This window comes from Clarias gariepinus, chromosome 3, assembly GCF_024256425.1.
Source record: "Clarias gariepinus isolate MV-2021 ecotype Netherlands chromosome 3, CGAR_prim_01v2, whole genome shotgun sequence".
NCBI classification, from domain to species: Eukaryota; Metazoa; Chordata; class Actinopteri; order Siluriformes; family Clariidae; genus Clarias; species Clarias gariepinus.
This window is the reverse complement of record NC_071102.1, coordinates 20,753,951-20,774,144: the sequence shown is the minus strand read 5'-3', so window position 1 is coordinate 20,774,144 and position 20,194 is coordinate 20,753,951. Positions and strand designations below refer to the sequence as shown.

At 40.4% G+C, this 20,194-nt stretch overlaps 2 protein-coding genes across 2 annotated transcripts; one reads left to right on the top strand and one right to left on the bottom strand.

The window, feature by feature from the left end:
- Positions 1-294: 294 nt before the first annotated feature.
- On the bottom strand, positions 295-12,166 carry top3a (DNA topoisomerase III alpha). Its single transcript, XM_053493373.1, has 19 exons — positions 11,720-12,166; positions 11,559-11,618; positions 10,488-10,561; positions 10,229-10,304; positions 10,039-10,147; positions 9,785-9,928; positions 9,528-9,698; positions 8,210-8,313; positions 7,965-8,039; positions 7,390-7,472; positions 7,100-7,307; positions 6,813-6,998; positions 5,970-6,099; positions 5,773-5,886; positions 3,743-3,908; positions 3,124-3,270; positions 2,493-2,615; positions 1,632-2,377; positions 295-552 (listed from the first exon to the last, which is right to left on the bottom strand). Exons 1-19 carry the CDS (start codon positions 11,888-11,890, stop codon positions 395-397), a joined length of 3,045 nt encoding a protein of 1,014 aa, XP_053349348.1. The 5' UTR covers positions 11,891-12,166; the 3' UTR covers positions 295-394.
- Positions 12,167-13,122: 956 nt separating this feature from the next.
- smcr8a (Smith-Magenis syndrome chromosome region, candidate 8a) lies at positions 13,123-18,260 on the top strand. Its single transcript, XM_053493392.1, has 2 exons — positions 13,123-15,686; positions 17,156-18,260. The coding sequence occupies exons 1-2, from the start codon at positions 13,540-13,542 to the stop codon at positions 17,607-17,609; spliced, it is 2,601 nt and encodes an 866-aa protein (XP_053349367.1). The 5' UTR covers positions 13,123-13,539; the 3' UTR covers positions 17,610-18,260.
- Positions 18,261-20,194: the final 1,934 nt, after the last annotated feature.

Here is a 20,194-nt window from a genome sequence, read left to right as displayed (position 1 = left end):
CGTCAATGCACTGATGCTTTTTCTTTACCAGGATGAGTCCAAACTACCTTTTCACACAATAAAAGTAAACTACAAACTTTTTTGCCCCCCATATAAAACTGAATTTGCAGTCATAATTGATTAAACCCATGGTTATCAGTTGCTTACATGGATTCATCTCAAGCAAACAAAAAAATAAAAATAAAAAGTCTCACTTTAGTCAATGAATTTTTCATATAGGAAGGACGATCTGGTAAAAAAGAACCAAATTATTAAAAACAAAGACAAAGTTCCTATAAATGTTAGGTTTTATTAGATTTTAAAATATTACAAATAACACAAAAACTTACTCTGAAAAAACAAAACAAAACTATACATAGACAATTATCTTCAGTCAGCTCCATTTGCTGCCGTCTCACCGGCCCTGAGGACAGGTGGCACGCGTATGGCCCGGCTGATGGCAAATTCCACAATTCCTCTGCCTTTTAGGGGCAGAAGCCTTGTTTGAAGAGGCCTCGTTCTTCTTCCTGGCAGTCCATTTGCTGTTGTTTTCTCGTGCATTTCCTAGAGCAGCTAGGAGAGTGACAGGAAAATGATAAGTAGAAAATATTAAGATAACGAATCCTAACTTTAGCAGCTATATTGCTAGTTACTTTGGTGGTATTTATTATTTTTCCTGTGTGAGGCGTAAGCATTTCATGCAAGACCACTAATCCTTAAGCTTTTATATGCAGTGTTTCTCCATAACTGTAGTTTTCAATTCACAAAATCCACTCTTTTCTTCAACCCACTTTAAAAGTTAGTTGTAATTACTAGGCTAATTTCTAACCAAGCTAATGTGTTCAAGTGTTCAAGTCAAACCGGGACTTTAGATATACACTAAAAGTATACGCCCCTTCACATGCATATAAACTTGAGTAATATCCAATTCCTAATCCATAAGGTTAAATATGATGTTGGCCCCGCCCCCATTGCAGCTATAACAGCTTCAGGTTTTAGGAGTGTGTTTATGAGAATTTGTTGGACGAGAAGGGCTGGCTTGCAGTCTCCATCCTAATTCATCCTAAAGGTGTTCTGTCAGGTTAAGGTCAGAACTTATGTTCCTCCCCAAACTCGCTCATCCATGTCTTTATGGTCCTTGCTTTGTGCAGTGGTACTCAGTCATGTTGAAACTGGTGTGGGGTTGTTTTTCAGAAGTTGGGCTCGGCCCCTTAGTTACAGTGAAAGGGACCCTTAATGCCTTACCCATTCCAAGACATTGTGGACAATTTCATGTTCTCAACTTTGTAGGAACAGTTTGGGGACAGCCCCTTCCTGTTCCAACCTTGTGGAAAGCCTTCTTAGAAGTGTTGAAGATGTTATAGCTGCAAAGGGTGAGCCAACATCATATTAAACACTATGGATAAAGAATTGGATGTTACTCAAGTTCATATGCATGCGAAGGGGCAGGCGAGCTTTTCACTTTTTACTCGCATAACTGTGTTCTGTCATTCTGCACAGTCAAAAGTCCCGGATTGACTGGAACGCCCCTTGTATTACACAACATACTTTCTGTGGCTAGGCTAGTCTTTAATTTTCATACATATGGAATGTAATATAAGTTATTAAGCCCAAATAAAGTGTATTGCGCCAGACCATGTACTGTTATTTACCCGGAGCAACGTTCTCATCCACCCACTGAAAGAAGCCACACTGCTGTTCCCTCGGTTGGCTGCAGGTGAGGAACGCTCTGCCCTTGTTCGGCCCCTCTTTCATGACGGTCCTTGTGACTGCAGGTACATTACAGTTACACATACAATCCTCTCCACCTCCCCCAGATCCTCTGCTCCCCTGCCTCTGTTGTGGTGTATTTCCAAAGCCAAGAGAAGGCCTGGGCGGTTGAGAGCTGGGGCGCGGGTGTCCCAACGACCCGCTCCTCCCTGCCGACCCGCGCTGCTCGTTCGGCTCTTCGGCCCACAGGAAGAAATTACAGTTCCCTGTGTTGCACTTGTAGAACTGACGGCCTTGGTTGGGGCCCTCTTTACGCACGGTGAGGAGAAGCGCATCCTGGCCGCAGTTACACACAACATTGTTATGGGTGGACTGTGACGCCTGTATGGACCAGGCTGGTGTGGTGTTAGGAGGAGTAGGTCTACGAGTGTCTGCTCTTGGTCTCGGAGGCAGTGGTGTGCTTTCAGACGTGGACTGAAGTGCTGGATTGGTTACTGCATAACTCGACTGGCGTGACGCTGAAATGTGATTAACTCGAGTGCTGGAATCTCCTCCTCCTCCTCCTCCACTTCGGAGATACTTCAAATTCAGGACTTCTCTCAGAGTCTCATCACAGCCACCAACACACCCAACAAACTCAAGAGGCATCCCTGGTGGTAGACTTCCCCTTTTGAACTTGAACTTCAGCCTAAAGCCAAATTGGAAAACAGACACAAAGTGACCTTGGCTCTGGTTTTGCCATGTCCAAAGACGGGTTTGACTCACATTATTTCAGAAAAGGAAGTACAGAAACTGTTTCTTACATGTTGACAGGATGTGGGCGACATGTGGGACAGATGCTGTCGTCTCTGCTGACCTCCAGCACCGTGTCTGGAAACCATACTGCTGCCTTACAGCTCGGGTAGCCCATGCATGAAAGAAACTTCCTACAAAAGACGAGCAAAGCGACAACAAAAGGAAATAACACAATGAGCAGAGGATGAGCTCACATACACTCAGACTTAAACTGTTCTAATACACTGTTATTCCTGTACGCACAACACACTGAGACTTGTTTATCATCTCACTTATTCAATTAAACATAAAATCATTAATATGGTTAGGCCTTCAGCAAGCAGACTTGTGAGAAATGGAGATATAGAAGGAGAGATGTCTCAGTACATTTTCATCACAGGAAAACTATCAGAAAAAAGAACGTTTGAGTTGTGGTTTCTCAGTTAATATTGGCAAGAAAGTGAAAAAAAAGCGGCATAACAGGAACTTTCTCGTCTTGCAGACATTCTGCAAAATACAGTACAACTAAATGGTTAAACAGCATAAAGACTTGGTTTTTTTTCTGCGTTAATAATCATTACACATACAGGAAAACAGTCCTATATCAAACATTTTCTATATCTAAACAGTCTGTGTTTTATTCCATACATGAAGCCTTACCCTGTGCTCTCCTTCTTCTTTTTCAGGACCATGTCTCGGCTGCACTGCGGACACTTCCGCACCGGTAGCGGCATCTCTAACTCCTGTTCTTCTTGCTCTGTATACTCCTGGGCCTGGCCTAAATAATTGGACAGAGCCTCATCCAACCTGAGGGGAAAAAGAAAATAAATAAATAGTTTCATTACATGATCTAGTTTGCAAAGAGCAAGACCAACAATTCTTCAAAGCATTATTCAGTGTTTTCACAGATTTCTTTATTTTTTTAACTTTCCATGCTCACTTTGATGCTCACTTTTAATTCTGTATAATATTCCAAACTGAAAAAAGAAAAGGCGGAAGTGAAAGGTATTATAATTTAAGTCTATAGAACAAAATTTTTAATTATCTGTTGGCAAAACTCACGGCCCAACATGGAAGCAACTTTCACTCCAGCTTTTCCCACCTTGCTTTTATACAGCAGCATTTACTTTAGCTTCTTGCGTTACACTTAAAGAAAAGAAATGAACGAAAGAATGGCTTTGTGACTTCCTTATTCTTCCATGTCTGTCAATGACTGCTTTTACATTTCTAAAATTCCCTGAAAAACATGCATTTGCAATGATTAATCTTATGAACTTACTTCTTTGCCTTTCTGGCAGATTCTATAAAAACTGTCTTGTACTTTGACACATGGTGTCTGAGGACAGATGTCTTGTCCTTCCGGCCTTCAGACACAAGCTTCAGATCCGCCTCCAGCTCTGCCCTCAGGTCCGGCTTGGACATTTCATAGCCCATAGAGTTGTACCCTGAAACCCAGTTTTACTCAAATTAACAATACAAATTTTCATCCCCGGTACAAAAAAACAAACAAACAAAATAATACGAGTTATAGTGTTAAGAAAAAAAGAAAAGAAAGACAAACGACAAGGATTTTACATTTAGGAAAGTTTAAAAACATTTAATACACTATCACGACCAACAGGTGAACTAAATAAAGTAGATCTTCAATTGTATGCTGTATGTGTAAACTGGTGATAGGATCATTCGCACTAATGGCTCACTCATGCATTCCCACGGAGACCAAAAACATTAATAGTTTTAATGTTATAGCTGATCAGTGTATATTTATACATTTTGATATATATACTCAGCAAAAAAAGAAACGTCCCTTTTTCAGGACTGTATTTCAACAATAATGTTGTAAAAATCCAAAAGACTTTACAGATCTTCATTGTAAAGGGTTTAAACAATGTTTTCCATGCATGTTCAATTAACCATAATCAATTAATTAACATGCACCTGTGGAATGGTCGTTAAGACCTTAACAGTTTATAGAAAGTAGACATTTAAGGTCAAAGTTCCCAAAATGCAGGACACTAAAGAGACTTGTCTACCGACTGTGGAAAAACACCCAGGCAAGAAAGATGCCCAGGGTCCCTGCTCATCTGCGTGAACGTGCATTAGGCATGCTGCAGGGAGGCATGAGGACTGCTGATGTGGCTAGGGGAAATAAATTGCCATGTCCACACTGTGAGACCACGTGTAACAACACCTGCACAGGATCGGTACATCCGAATATCACACCTGCGCGACAGGTACAGGATGGGCACAACAACTGCACGAGTCACACCAGGAACACACAATCCCTCCATCAGTGCTCAGACTGTCCGCAATAGGCAGTCCATGAGGAGGAGATGCACTGCAGTACTTCAAGCAGCTGGTGGCCACACCAGATACTGACTGGTACTTTTGATTTTGAGCCTCCCTTCATTCAGGGACACATGGTGAAACATAGTTTAGTTTATTTCTTATGGTGTTGATTCTTTTAGTGTTCATACAAATATTTACACATTAAGTTTACTGAAAGTAAAAACAGTTGAAAGTCAGAGGACGTTTCTTTTTTTGCTGAGTATATATATATTTTTTAAGTGAGCACAAAAGTTAAAACAGAAGAACTAATATCCTTCTCTTCCAAGATTACTGATTATACTCTATACAATAGATAATATATAAATCATTGCTGTATTTGCACACACGTTGCAGACCTTCTCCCACACATTGTGAACACAGTATTCCACTACAGTGCAGTCATTGCAGGCTTTGGGACAAATATTTTTGTGCTTACATACTCTTCTCTACATATGTAGACATGTGTACAGTCTATTCGTTTGGCCAATATATTAATCATTTGCTTTTAATACTTTTTTTTTATATTGCTTCCTTTGTAATATATACAGTATGTATTTTTAATTCTGCTTTTAGAATTGTTTCTTTTTAATTTATTTATTCCTATATTTTTTATTTTTGTGGCATTGATTAAGGACAGCAAAGGAAGAATTTCATTGTATGGGGGAAACATTTCTTTACTGTGCAAATGACAAGTTTGACACTTATCGATATCGCACTATATTTGAGATTTTTATAGTACTTTTTTCAATACCTCTATGTGGATGCATAATATGAGACAAGGCTATTTTTCTTTTCTCTAATTATTATAAATATTGTTCACTCTCACAGATTAAGGAAAACAAGACCGATGGAAATCTAGTAAAGGCTTTAACCCTAACACTGTAGTGTGCCATGTGCTGACCATCATTTCCACGAAATTGAATAAGATTTTATATTTATGATTTAAACGCACTATTTAACTCCATATTTAAGCATCTGTACCTTCAACGAGACCCATCCCGAGCTCCCCAGGAAGGAACCTCTGATCATCCGTCAGGCCCACATACATGCGGCTCTTGATGGTCTCAATGTGTTCGGCGTGTGTTGCGTCTGTGCCTACAAAACCAAACGTTTGTTTTGTTTGTTTGTTTCTTCCTGCAAAATGGCTGCCATAAACTTCTATCAGCTAAATATTATACCGATGCCATGCTTCTCCATTAAAGAGATCAAGTCAGCCTCGGTGAGGAGCTGAGGTGGGCTGGTCTGTCCTTCCACCATCTCAATAGCGGTTGGCTGGAATGTTGTTTCGGGTGTATATAAGGGAATAACCTGTAGAGCAAATAAATAAATAAATAAATAACAACAACAAAAAAAAAAATCCACAATTAGGTACAGGTACTTCCCGAATTACGAACGAGTTCCATTCCGGGAGCACGTTCGGAAGTTGGATTTGTTCGCAAGTCGGACAAAATGAGTCTTATACACCTTTTACACAAATATACAATGTAAATCATACTAATCTACTTGAGTAAATCTTTGGCAAAGTGGTAAAAGGGGACAGAGATTTAGTCAAGTGTATTAGTATGATTAGTATTACTAAGGAAATTAACCTCACACACATGAAATGAATATAACAGTGTTGTCTCTGTGCCTTTAAAACATGAGGGGAATCCCGGACTCTATTTTGTCCCAGAGCTGTTTTCCACTGTATTGGACTGTAATCTCTGTTTTGTTGGGTATTTTCCTGAAATTAGGATTATTTACCATCAGGATAGAGGCAGACTCATTTCTCCTGAATTTATACAAAATATTATATATACACTGAAAACATTGTATAAAATTGTAAATATTGCTATCCGGTGCACTACAGTGTCAAATTTTTTGTACAATACACGTGAGCTACTTGCGTGATTTGTTTGCATCTACGAATGTTCGTGAAATTCTATTCATATCAGCGGATTTCGTAACTTGGATGTCGGGGACTACTTGTATGTGGAAAAACACAATGCTAGACGATCACCTAATTCTGACGGGAACGTTACCTTATTGTACCACTTTTCATATGGGTAAACCTCGAGATAGTTCCGAGCAATAATGGTCAGTCCACTTGCAGAGAATTTCTCTTCAGCGATGTCGATTTCTACAATCACCTCCTGACCCTGCGCATCCTTGGAGCAACAGGCCAGGAAGTGACGAACGATAAACTCGTACAAACGTTTCTCATTTCCCTATACAGAAAAAAATACGACAAATAAATATATAGAAACCCAATGCATGCATTTACAGTTTATATTCATGCATGTCGTATTTGAAGTAAGACGTAGGTCACCTGGAGACTGCTTGTGTACTTGGTAGGGTGAATGGGAGGATGGGCCTGGTCTGATTTGTTTCCATTTCGAGGTGTCGGCCCACCGCTTTCCAAAATGCCTTGAGCGAAAGCCCCCCATTGGTTGTCCTGAGTCTGCTGCTCCACAAGCGGGATCAGGTTCAGGTTTTTCGGAAACATGTTGGTCTCGGTACGAGGGTAACTGATGAACCTGGAATGAATAAAAAATTATACGTTCAACTGACTGTCGGGGAGAAGAACTATAATATAAATGTTTATTTATAGACTCGTACCCTTGTGTGTACAGCTTCTCGGCTATTTTCATGGTTTCTTTAGCGCTTATCTTCAACTTCCTCGAAGCTAGTTTTTCTAGTTCCTGTGTAAAAAAAAAAAGATGGTTATTTTATAACTTCATTATTAAGTCAGTACAAAAAACAACCAAATAAAATAAAAAAGAAGCAGGTGTGACAAAGTCCACAGACCTTTTTCTTTTTTCTTTAAAGCTTTCTTTTTTTCTTTTTTTGTGTGACCGGCTTTTGCTTAAAACTAAGCAGCTCATTTGCTTATAAAACTACATAAATTGTACCTGAGCCTATATTTTAAGCAAAAGCATGTCACAAAGATTTTTCTTCATTAATTATTGTTATAGTATTTATTTTTTTAAGTAATAACTCTTTTTTTTTTTTTTTTTAAGATATCCTTGCTCTACAGCCATTATTTGCAAGACTTGTGCATAAAAAGTACGGTATATAAACGCTACATGTTAAACTGAAATTTTTTTTTACCTGTTCCCTATTATAAACCATATTATTTATTGTGTCACACACAACATGTGATATGACATGTGATTTCGACTTTGATGGCTTACCACTGTGTCAAGGGGTAACGGACGCCATTTGCTTTTTGGTTTACTTGTTACAGACATCACTCTCGCCATGGGATCCTAGAAAGTTATTACAAAATAAACAGTGGACATTTTATAAGACTTGTATAACCGTCATAACGTGTACCTCATTATTATATAGAACACAATTCACATTCATCTTACTGCCCAGGTTCATCTATTTCTGTCAATACAGGCATACATGAAGACCGGTACTACATGTTGCTAACCTCCATGCAGATGTGGTAAAGCACGAGACAAGCCGTGTGGTTGAACAGTCGATGTCTTTTCCAGCTGAACTCCACAGATTCCTCCTCGTTAGGCTCATGAACCACTGGGAAAGAAAACACAAAATCACAATGTCAACTCGGTGTCAATAATGTGTCACTCAGTGTGTTTAATTACATTCACACACACAGGAAAAAAAAAAACCCGTCAGCTTGCCTTCTCAGCTCATCACCTTACAGAGAACGTTAAATAGGATGTATGAGGAGCTTTGGTTAGGGTGCTTTCACGTCTTGGCTCCCAGTGCACTTGACTCCAAAGTTCAGTACATTTGCATAACGTTAAACATTCTGTAATCGTACCCGGGAATGGATCGGCGTATCACGCTCAAGTCCATTTGAAAAGGAAAGTGGTCTCGAGAAAGGAACGGTGCACTCGGGCACGACTTGAATCAAATCTGAAGGAGAACCGCACCAGAACGTGAAAGTGAACCACTGTTTAGTGTGACATCATCAGCGGCGCCTGATCTCTCTGTCTGCGCACCACCCTCATCCTTCGAATACACAGCCACAGCTGATAAAGTAGCGAAGCGCGCAAGAGGGTCGCTCTTGACATTTTGTTCCCCCAAGCTATGAATATTATTACACCGAGCACAAATGCAGACTTTTTGGTAAACTTCTTCTCTGCCCTACCAATTAAAAATTTGTACACCCCTTCTAACTCCATGGTTGTTCCTGATTTTTTATTCATTTCTACACTGTAAAAAAAGACTGAAGGTGTTTATCCAAATTACACAATGACCTCCTTTGAACAGTTGATATTGAGATGTATATCTGCTCTGTAAAGCTTTTTGTAAAGCTTAACGGCTCTAATCTGTGGTGCTGGTTGTTAATTGGTGATTTCTGAGGCTGGTGACTCTAAATGAACTTTTCCTCTGCAGCAGCGCTCAGTTTTGGTCTTGATTTCTTGGGAAGGTCTTCATGAGAGACAGTTTCATCATGAAGCCTGATGGTTTTTACAAACACACTCGACACAATACTGTTCTTGTGATAAATGTTACAGAACAGCTGACCTTCATGACTTAAAACATCAGCTTTTTTATAACAAAAAGGCATTGACCGAATTCTGCAACAAAGACATTTTATACTTTTGGACATATATTTTCTACAAGGGTAAGTCAAAAATGATCCGCACTCCTGTTACATTTAAACATGTATTTGTCTTTTCTACAGCCAGAGTGCAGATAATTTTTGACTCATCCTCATATAACAGTAATCATAAAAACCCATAGCAGTGAAAATACCCTGTGGCAAAAACCCATACCTTTAATTTTAAAGAAGTTTTCAGGGATGAACGCTTGAATGGCTTTAAACCTCTCCACCACGAAGCCCAGGGTCGGAAACTGACAGCTCCCGTAACTGATCAGCTGATTAGACAGAGACTCTGGGAAGATTTTTTGCAGCCGTAAAGTCTGGAACCTTGTAAACGCAGCTCCTGGAAAAACGTGAACCAAACAACTGTCTAAGTCATCAAATAGAGTAATAAACAAACAAAAACCGCTTATGTTTATTCAAACCTACCGATACGGAGATCGAGCTCCTGTCTGACATCCACAGCATCGCTGACGTTAACGTCCGGCTCAGTCAGAGTCTCGCAGGCTCTCCTAATGGAATTAGGAGTAATCTCAGAGAACCGAGCACGAAACACCTGAATGTTCTGCTTGACTAGAAGACGAGAGAGTACATGTTACGTGTACACAGCCACAAAGTACAAAACTAAAAACAAGCCATTAATGATACACTAAGAAAAAAAGAAAAAGATAAAAAGAAATCACCAGCTTTGCAGACATCAATTATCTCGTATCCGATGTTTTCTCCTTCGCGATCACAATCAGTCCAGATGACCAGAGCTTGACACTGCCTGGCCTCTCTCTCCAAGGTCCTCTTAAGATAAACACAATGAATCAAGGGATTGTATCAGGAAAACTGTGCATCTTAATAAAAAAAGAAAGAAAACATACATACCTTAATTGATACAAAGTTTTCAGGGCAATACTTTTCCACTTCTGCATCGAACAGCAAGACTGGATTACAGCTGTGCCTATTACACAACACTGCTTTTTGGTTTACTTGTTACAGACATCTTTTATGAACATTTTATATCACAGCTGTGGTACTCGGGTCTGCATTATCACTCTGACCGGTCATAATGTTATGGCGGATCAATGTATTTTTACGCTCATCAAGCTCAAATAAAAATAAATGATTTGGAATGTGTACTCACCATTTCTGAAAAGGTGCTTTGAACTCAAGGGCTAAAAGGTGTCCTGACACAGACGTCATACAGACAGTGACATTCTGTCATAAAATAAACACACACACACGAAACAGATTAGCCTGGTTTTAAACAGATGACTCCTGCACTTAGTGGATGTACGAGGGTGAGTCAAAAATGATCCGCACTCTGGCTGTAGAATTTATTTTAATTACTTTTAGATAAGAAAAATGCATCATTTATCATATACATAATCTCCTTGCCTTTTAATACACATTTTTTCCCTCTGTCAACAAGCATTCGTTTTCCCTCATTTAAAAATGTTTTAGGCTGAGCTGTGAGCCACAAATGCACCGCCGTCTTCACTTAATCATCAAAAGTGACTCTTTGTCCTCCTAGGGCCGCTTTCAGGGGACCAAACAGATGAAAGATCAGGACTATAGGCAGAATGCCTTGAGAGTGTCAACAGCAGGGGCAGAAGTTTTAAGATCATGAAGCTCTCGGATAGCGGTTCTCTGTGTTTAATCCGAAGTTTCAATAAGCGTCTTACTGTAACAAGCCCGGTTGATTGTTGAACCTTTTTCCTGATAATGTTCCATTACTTCTGGCCTTTAAGAATCCCAGAGAACTGCAAGCGTTGATGAATTTTCCAGCTGATTTAAACTTTTTCTTGGTCGGGGATTGAGGATGTTTCCGTTTCATACTCTGCCGTTTACTCTCAGGCTGGTAGTGATGAATCCGTGTCTTGTCACCAGTAATGATTCTCTTTTAAAAACTTTCACCTTTTTTTTACAGTATCGCTCCAGAGATATCCAAACACTTCTGTTTACACTCTTCAGCACCAGGTACACCCTCAGACAATAAAATCAATCAATAAATAAATCACTGACTGCTTTTCTTCTGTGGCATCCATGTTTGTTCGCACCACGGTTACAAATGAACTGATGTAACATGTTCACACACACCTGCACAGCAGTGACTGGGAAGACAGAAGCCTCGAACAGAAAGCGCTGATATAACACCAGATTTATAATAATTCAATAGAACCTGAGTGAAGATCATTTGTGACATAAAACTTACCTGTCCAAACAGATTATATTCATACTCATAGATCTTGTTGTAGACTGAATATCCTTCTTTCTGTGAAGTAGGGAAAAAAACAGACTGATCTTTGTGAACATCTCCTCAGAATGCTGTGTGTGTGTGTGTGTGTAAAACTAAATGCAGTGCCACACACTCACTCTCCTCGACCTGCCACTCGACATGATCTCCGCGATGCCTTTAGCCGCATCGTTTTTCTCCGCGACGCAAAGCACCTTCTTAATCTGAGTTCTTCTGATCATACTGATGGATAAGGAGCGACGAATCCCGAGATCTGCCCACACACACACCGACCTGCCCACGGAGATCATCACTGACACACACACAACTCATGCACCCGCGCGCGCCTCTGTAAACAGGCCATGGCTTCAAAACAACTGAGTTTTCCTGTCAGATATCAGCAAGTAAAGTAAGTGAAGAAGAAATATCGCGTTAAAACTGCTTCAACAGAACTAAAACAAAAAGCAGCGACCGAGTTAGTAGATTAAACAGGTGTTAAAATTTTAACATTAACCCTGAAATGTGTTCGTGTCATGGAGTGTGAACCTGAGAAAAACATTCAGGAACTTTCCAAATTCGGCGCCTGCCACAAACCGTCGTAAAACCGCCATAAGTCTGCCGTAAATCTGCCGTAAAGTAGGGGGACGCGCGGATTTCCCGATAGTTCACCAAAACGTCTCGCTTGAATAAGCGCGGAATATTGTTTAACAAGTGTCTCTGTGTGTCTCTACACATGTAACATGGGTCATTCTGTTTAAACAACATATTTTTATTTTAATCATTTATTATAATAATTATTATTTTGTAATTTTTTAAATAGTATTTATGATGTTTTTATTTATTATTATTAATTTATTTAGATTTACTTCTTTATTACTTTATGTAAATTAATTTATTATTAGTTGTTTTCTTTTTAATTATTAAATTGTATCATTATTATATTATTTAATTATGTAATTTACTTGATTTATTTTTTATTGTTCCTTATTTTTTATTTACTTATATATATATATATATATATATATATATATATATATATATTTCTATTTTTATTTATATATAGATATATATAATTCATTTAGATTTACTTTATTTTGTATTATTTTATTTTATTAGTAGTAGTATTGTTATTATTATTATATTTTTCATAAAAACAATGACACGTCACTAATACATACACAAACTGATTTACTGTCTAATTAAAATAAAGATATTTATAAAATAATGTCCAGTAGAGTCGGTGGAAAACAAACGATCAGGAACTTTTTACAAATCTTCGGCTGTCACGAGCTGTCGTGAAACTGCCGTAAAATCTTGGTCGTGCGTTTTCATTTTTTATTTCTCTAATCATTTATCAAATATATAGCTTAAAAATTGCCAAAACACAAACGATTGCCCCGTTTTAATTATTATTATTAAAGAGTAGAATGTTTGTCATCCTTTTAAAACACTGCATTACATATTTAAAAAAAAAAATTACATCATGAACTTCCGGGTGGAGGCAAAAAATGATGACGCGTGTGCGTACCGGAAGTCTTTAAATGATAGATCTTCATATCAAACCGAGAGATTTCTTCGCATAGATATGATATGTGGATCGTGTAACCGGTACTGATTTACTCGTACGCCCATTATTATTTTTGTGTATGGCTGCTGAGACAGGCAGGACAGGAGAGGTGTGTGTGTGATGTGTGTGATGTGGATGAAGGGAGCGTTTGGTAAATATGTCAGGTGTTCTGGGTTAGATTGTCAGCCGGATGCTAAGATGATTTTGTGTCTGGTTGTTAAATCTGGTTGTAAAAGGCCCTGGGATCGAAAGCAGGCTGTGTGAGTGTCAGGCTCTCTCTCTCCATCTGCTGTCTCCTGTCTGTGTGTCTGTATGTGTCTGGTGTAAAGTTGTGCCTCATGCTCTGGTGCATTAGGAGATTTCTTCTAATGTCTCTTCCAACCCTGCGAGAACATGATCGGATCCCCAGATGTGGTGGCTTTTACCAAAGATGATGATTTTGAAGATTCCTACACAGACCCGTGCTTGCTCCCAGAGGAGTTTTCTGTGCCTTTGTTTCCTCATGCAAACTCCAATCCATGGTTAAAAACATCCTATGCAAAATTCGCCAAGGATTTCATCCTTATCTCGGAGTTTTCCGAGCAGGTCGGTCCACAGCCGTTACTCACCATCCCGGATGATCCCAAAGTCTGCGGGACGTTCGACCTTAATTACTTTTCTCTACGCATCATGTCCGTGGACTACCAGGCTTCGTTCGTGGGACACCCCCCTGGCACGAGTTATCCCAAGCTCAACTTTGTCGAGGACTCGAAAGTCGTCCTGGGCGATTCCAAGGAAGGAGCATTCGCCTACGTGCACCACCTGACCCTCTACGACTTGGAGGCGCGCGGCTTCGTGCGTCCTTTCTGCATGGCGTATATCTCTGCGGATGAGCGAAAGATCATGCAGCAGTTCCAGCTGCTCTCGTCTGGATTTTCCCGGGCTTCCGAGTGCTTAAAATCAGGGAACAGGAAAGCCTTTGCGAACGAATTGGAAAAGAAACTGAGGGACCTGGAGTACACGCGGTCCGTCCTGCACAGAGAGACCGAGGTGCAGAAAACCAACAGCGGCTGTTATTCCACGCAGGTCATCGAGAAAGCTAATGAACTGGCCAACGTGGAGAGATCCATCTACGAGCATAAAGATTTGTTGAAACAGATCACGTCTTATCCAAACAGTAAAAGGAAAGACGCCGATCAGGAGCGGTATGAAGCAGAAACTAGAGCTGACACAAGCGAGCCTGACCACACACTGTCTTCTAATCATTCCGGGGATGGAGATAAACATGTGGTAACGGATGGTGATGCTCAGCCGCCGTCTTACATTCCCCAGCTGATCAAAGCGAAATCTGCGAAATGTTTCGATAAACGATTAAAAACCCTGGAAGAGCTTTGCGAATCTGACTTTTTCCACCACACCATGGACCAACTGAGCGCGATCGAGAAGGCATTCCGAGGTGATCTTTGCTTCCTTTACACCAGCCAGGTCGATCGGGCTCTCCTGAGTAAGCAGAAGATCACCAGCTTTCTTTTCGAGTACGAAGGCGATGACGATGAAGACCTCAGCTCCAGGAACCTCTACAACCCAAACCGCTCTGTTTTTTCGGGTCAGCCGTTGGTCCTTGAGTCCTACGCCGGTTACGCTGAAAGAACTGAGAATAAGCTGGTACTTGAAACGACGGAAGGACCTCCAGAGTCCAGTACCTCAGACGTTACGCAGGAAACCTCAGAAGACGCTAACGACACAGAAATGAAAGGGAGCTTCAGCAGTGACCGGAGCATTGAGGCTTTTGCAAACTTTAGCCCGGGAAATCACGACGGTTTTCCGAGAACGCACACGAACGTGGCTTGTACTGTGACCTCATCTGAGAAAGAAGAAAACGCTCCGTCTGTCGGAAAGGCGTCATCCTCAGGAGAGCACGAACCCGACCTCGATCACGGTGAAACAGAACATCTGATTCAGATGGACGCAGCATGCTGCATGGGACAGGACGGTTTCATCTACGAGGAGCCTGAACCGGTCCTGGAGCGTCGTGAGGACACGGTTGTCAAGTGCGAGCCCCTGTCCCTGCTCCAAAGGGACCCTACCGTGCAAGACGACTACGTGTTGGGAGAGACACCGCAGGCCGTACCGAGTCCCAGCATGAGGCTGATGCTTCCTGAACTCAACCCTAGCCCTGTGTGTGAGGAGCTGGTGAGACTGACCGTGGAAGATGTTTCCGACAACGGCAGTTACATGAGCACCTCGACCAGCTCCGACAGAGCGGCCTCGCCTTTCACCTACGGCAGCCCCATCACGCTGAAGCAGAAGAAGAAGGCGGGCCACAGCGCCCTGCGCTTCATCAGGCAGTACCCGTTTGCTCAGCAAGCCATCTTCTGCCTGCTAAGCGGAAGAACGCTGGTGGTTCTGGGAGCTGACGAAGGTACCGTGAGGAAGCTGGTGAGCGCGTTGTTGATTTTCGTTCCAAACCTCGGGAAGTGCGGAGAAACCGTGCAGCCGTGGCTCTCCACGTCGTTTCAGCTAAGCGACCTCCAGAGATGGAAACTCATTGGATTGCAGAGGTATGATGTCATCAGAACAAAATGAATATATTTTTGAGTTTCATGATAAATTATACATGGTACAGTCCATTTATATCAATCTGTCACCAACAGCAGAAGTTTTGACCCCCCCCCCCCATTTCTTCATATTAAATTATAAGGATTAAATTAAAACATAAACAACGTTTTTACTGCAAAGTCCCTAAAGGTACAATTTTGGAAAAACTGGTTGTTTATGTAAAAACCTCAGCAGTGACCTCATTTCCCCTCTCGTTTATTCCAACCACCAGGTTTCAGCATCAGCAGTACAAAACGCATTTCTCTGAAACTGCTCAGGTACAGGAAGTGAGGGGGTCAAGACTTTTGCACAGTACTGTACAGTACTAAATGTTTTATCCAATCTTTGGGGGAAACTTATTACATTAAAATATCTACTATTTATAATAATAATAATAATAATAATAATTAAATTTTATTTGTATAGTGCTTTTAATAATTGACATTGTTGCAAAGCAGCTTTATACAATCAAAAGAATTAAGTTTGTATGAGATGTGAACGTGTATGAATCAAAATTATAAGACTGATAATAATAATAATAATAATAATAAAATCATTCAATAAAATTATTAGAAAAAAAGTATTGGTATTTAAATCAACCCATAAAGTTATTTTCAGTAATTGTGTTGTCATTTTTTTTTAATGCAGCTTCATGAATTAAATTAGAACTGGTAAAAAAAAAAAAATAATCGTATTGTTTATGACACTTTAAGACTGGAACAAAAAGTTTTGCTTTAATTGTGTCACACTGTGGTAAAACTTTTGACATTTAGAAAGTGCAAATATCTTGAATTTTGTGAAATGTCTCTATTTTGTTATAAGATTAAAGAAAAACATAATATACAATATAGAATAAAATAAAATAAAAAAACTAATAATAATTACTCAATAACTGAATTAAAATGCAAGTTAATACAAAAAAGTGTGCGGAATAAATTTGCCTAAAAATAAAAAATTTAATATGTAAAGATTAATTATTTGTCTAAAAAGTTACTTTTCTGTTGACTTTTTTTCCTGCTTTTTTTGCCCTACTTATTAATTTCCCTATTCATTCCCAAATTTAATTATTTCCATTTTTCTTTATTCCCATATTTCTTCACACATGTATTAAGAGGGGGCGGGTCCTCACTGTTTAGGCATTAGCAGTCACTAAACTCACACCACTGCACACCTTTTGTGATGAACTGAAACATCAACTGTACCCCAGACCTCCTGAAGTGACACGCATGGGAACTTGACCCCAGTAATGCTCTTGTAGCTGAATGATCAGAAATCCCCGTCACCATGCTTCAAAATCTGATGCAGGGAATTGTAAGACATAAAGCAGACGCGTGTGAGTGTGATGGTCAGGTGTTTATAGATCTTAACTGTAAACAATGGATTATATTACACTGATCCTTTGTTTTGTTTGTTTTATTCCCCGTTTCCCCAGGGTGGTCTCTCCAGCGGGTACGAGCTTGCTCCATTCCCTGAGCCGCTACAGCCGATATATCGGCATCCTGGACTGTGACAACAAGACGCTCCGATGCCCCGCCTACAAAGGAACAATAATCGGTCACATGGCGGACCACAGGACGCAGATCAAACGCGGCAGCACCTACTATCTCCACGTGCAGAGCGTATTAACTCAGCTCACAGCCAAGGCCTTCCTTTACACTTTCTGCCACCACCTCCACCTGCCCGTCAGTACGGACCAGGACGCCGAGTCGGTGGTGCGGCGCAGGACTAACTTCTTGTTGCAGCTCGGCTACACCGAGGAGGAGAGTAAAATAATCCGCTTCTTGAGCGAGCTGGTCAAGCAGCATTACCTTCAGGGGCCTTTTAAGGGGGTCAGCCAGTCTCACTTCAGTTTCAGTTACACCACCAGCTATTTGTACAAAATCTAAATGTGAATCTGCCCTCTCTTCATCTTTTAATGGTTCCATATCCTGCCTTTGTTTTAGTTTTGTTTCCTTTTCCTGGCACCTTCGCTTAAAATCAGGAGAAATATTGAATGTATTTGTATTGCGGTAAAATCCCTCTTTCTTTTTGCCAGTGTTGCTTTCGAGTCCAGTGAGTCGGTTGTGATGGCTGCTTGTCATCAGTGTGGTCTTGTGTTGTCAGACTTCCAGCTTGAGACATAACGTGAAAAATATTTCTGAAATTTTATTAATAAAAGTCTTGTATTTATTATTATTATTATGTTTTGTTTAAAGAGCCAGTCCAGGTCGGAAGTGCGTCCGGCCCAAAGAGCCAACAACTCTGTCAGCAATTATTAAAAAGGTACTGAATCTGTGAAATTTGTTATTTGCCTCACGTACTTATAACAGAACGTGAAAATGAAATGAAATAGAGCGGCATTTTTGACACTATGGAATTCATGTTTTGTTTTTTTTTCCTCTGTTCCTGATTTCAATGCGCTCTTTAACCTTGTGCTAATTTGCCACGTGATTTATAAATGGGAGCGAAGCAGTACGTAATGAATTTCTTTATGAACTTTTGATGCTTGTGATGTAAAACAATTAAAACTTTGACTAATGTTCATGTCACCCCCCCCCCCCCCCCGCCCCCCCCCCCCCGCCCCACCTTCAGCAAATCTTTGCCTTCTGTTATGTTTTTTATTCCACTGTATAGGATACTGTACAATTATCGTAAGGGTTTACAAGGAGAATTAGTCCAGTCTGAACGGATTGTATTTCAAAATGTGAAAAAAGAAGTGAGTGAAAGTAAGCGATAGGCTGTGCCGTCTGTGCCGTATTTAACCCTGCAGTTTGCTCTCGATAAAAGAAAGTTTTGCATGAAGGGAGGAAAAAAAAGGTAACTAGTGGAGAAGTCTAAGCTGACATCCTGCATGTTTTGGAAAATACCCAGGCGAATTACACGACATGGCAGCGCCCGTTAATATCTTGTACACGGACCTCATTCAGTCTAATGAAGTATACACCGATGTAATGTTGTCTCAGTATTGTTGTGTGCAAATAGTGTGAGCATGAGTAACGTGGTGAAGTGGGATGGTTAAAAATGCCAATCATGGAGTGGAAGTTAATCAGACATGGAGGTGATCCCCCCCCCCTCCCTACACACAACAGTACGTTGTATCACGGCTGTGTTTAGTGCTGCATGATGGGAGTCGACGTCCTGAAGAAGTTTTCTAATGACCACCAGGTTTTCATTTATATTTGAGTAAACAGTATGTTACTTTACATCTGTAATCGGGAGTCTTAAGGTTTAATGTATGTGATATGCATTCTGACAAAGCCATACCATTCTGAACATATTGTATATTCTAGTTCCTGAAGTCTGTGTGTGTGTTTTGTTTTTTTAAATCACTTTTTCTTTGATGTAAACTTTGTCTGAATTAAACATGGAAGAGTGTTGCTCAGTGGAGTACATAAAGTGTATCGTGATGTTAGTCCGGGGTGCAGTGAGACATTGTGTTTTTATTGGAAATGATTTGTGGATGTTTGTGTAATTTTGGGGCATTACTCAAGTGCATTGCCCACTATGTTTTCTGCCTTAAAGGTTCATTAAAATATTACTAATTTGACCTTATGAAGTCAAGTCTTCTTCTGTTCATCATTAAGAGTGGATATACACAGTCCTGTGATGGATATTTAATCATTCATATGTATCCTAGTAAAAAAACAAAAAAAGTGTGTGCACACAAAAAGCTTTAAGGCACCTTTTGCCTGTAATTCCTCAGTCAGTGTTTATGGATATGCATCTACCTGTCAAGCGCCAAGCACTGAGAACAATAAAGGAGAATTGAAACTACTCCAGTTGGTCTGAGAACCTCTCACTCACTTATCATCTATACCACTTAATCCTGCATTCAGGGTCACAGTGGGGCCTGGAGCCTATTCCAGGAGACTTAGGGCACGAGACAGGGGACACCCTGGACAGGGTGTCAATCCATCGCACGGCACACACATATACATATGCTCATTCACACACCAATTAGTCTAATCTGCAGTGCTAACCACTGAAATCATGACTGTAGATGACTCAAATGCTTAGCATATTATTTAAACCAGAGCTATGTTTAATAGTCAAAGTGAGAGCATTTCCACATGCACAAGAACTAAGGATTTGGACTAAACAGCTGTGTCCATAAGAAAACCACTTGTTATTGAGACTCATCAGAGAAAAAGCTTCAGTTTGTTAGGGACCATAAAGACTGAACTTTGGAGCGATGGAGAAAGGTCATGTGACCTGACGAGTCCAGACTGACCCTATTCCAGAGTGATGGGCGTGTCAGGGTTAGAAGGGAAGGACGTGAAGCGATGCTCCCATCATGCATAGTGTCCACTGTACAAGCCTCTGGAGACAGTGTTATGATCTGGGGTTGATCAGTTACTCAGGTCTAGACTCAGTAACGTTGTGGGGCAATAAAATGAAGTCAGCTGGCCACCTGAATGTACTGAATCACCAGATTGTGGTTCTGGAAGCACGAGGGATCATGTTCACATATGAACTGGACACCACAACCAAT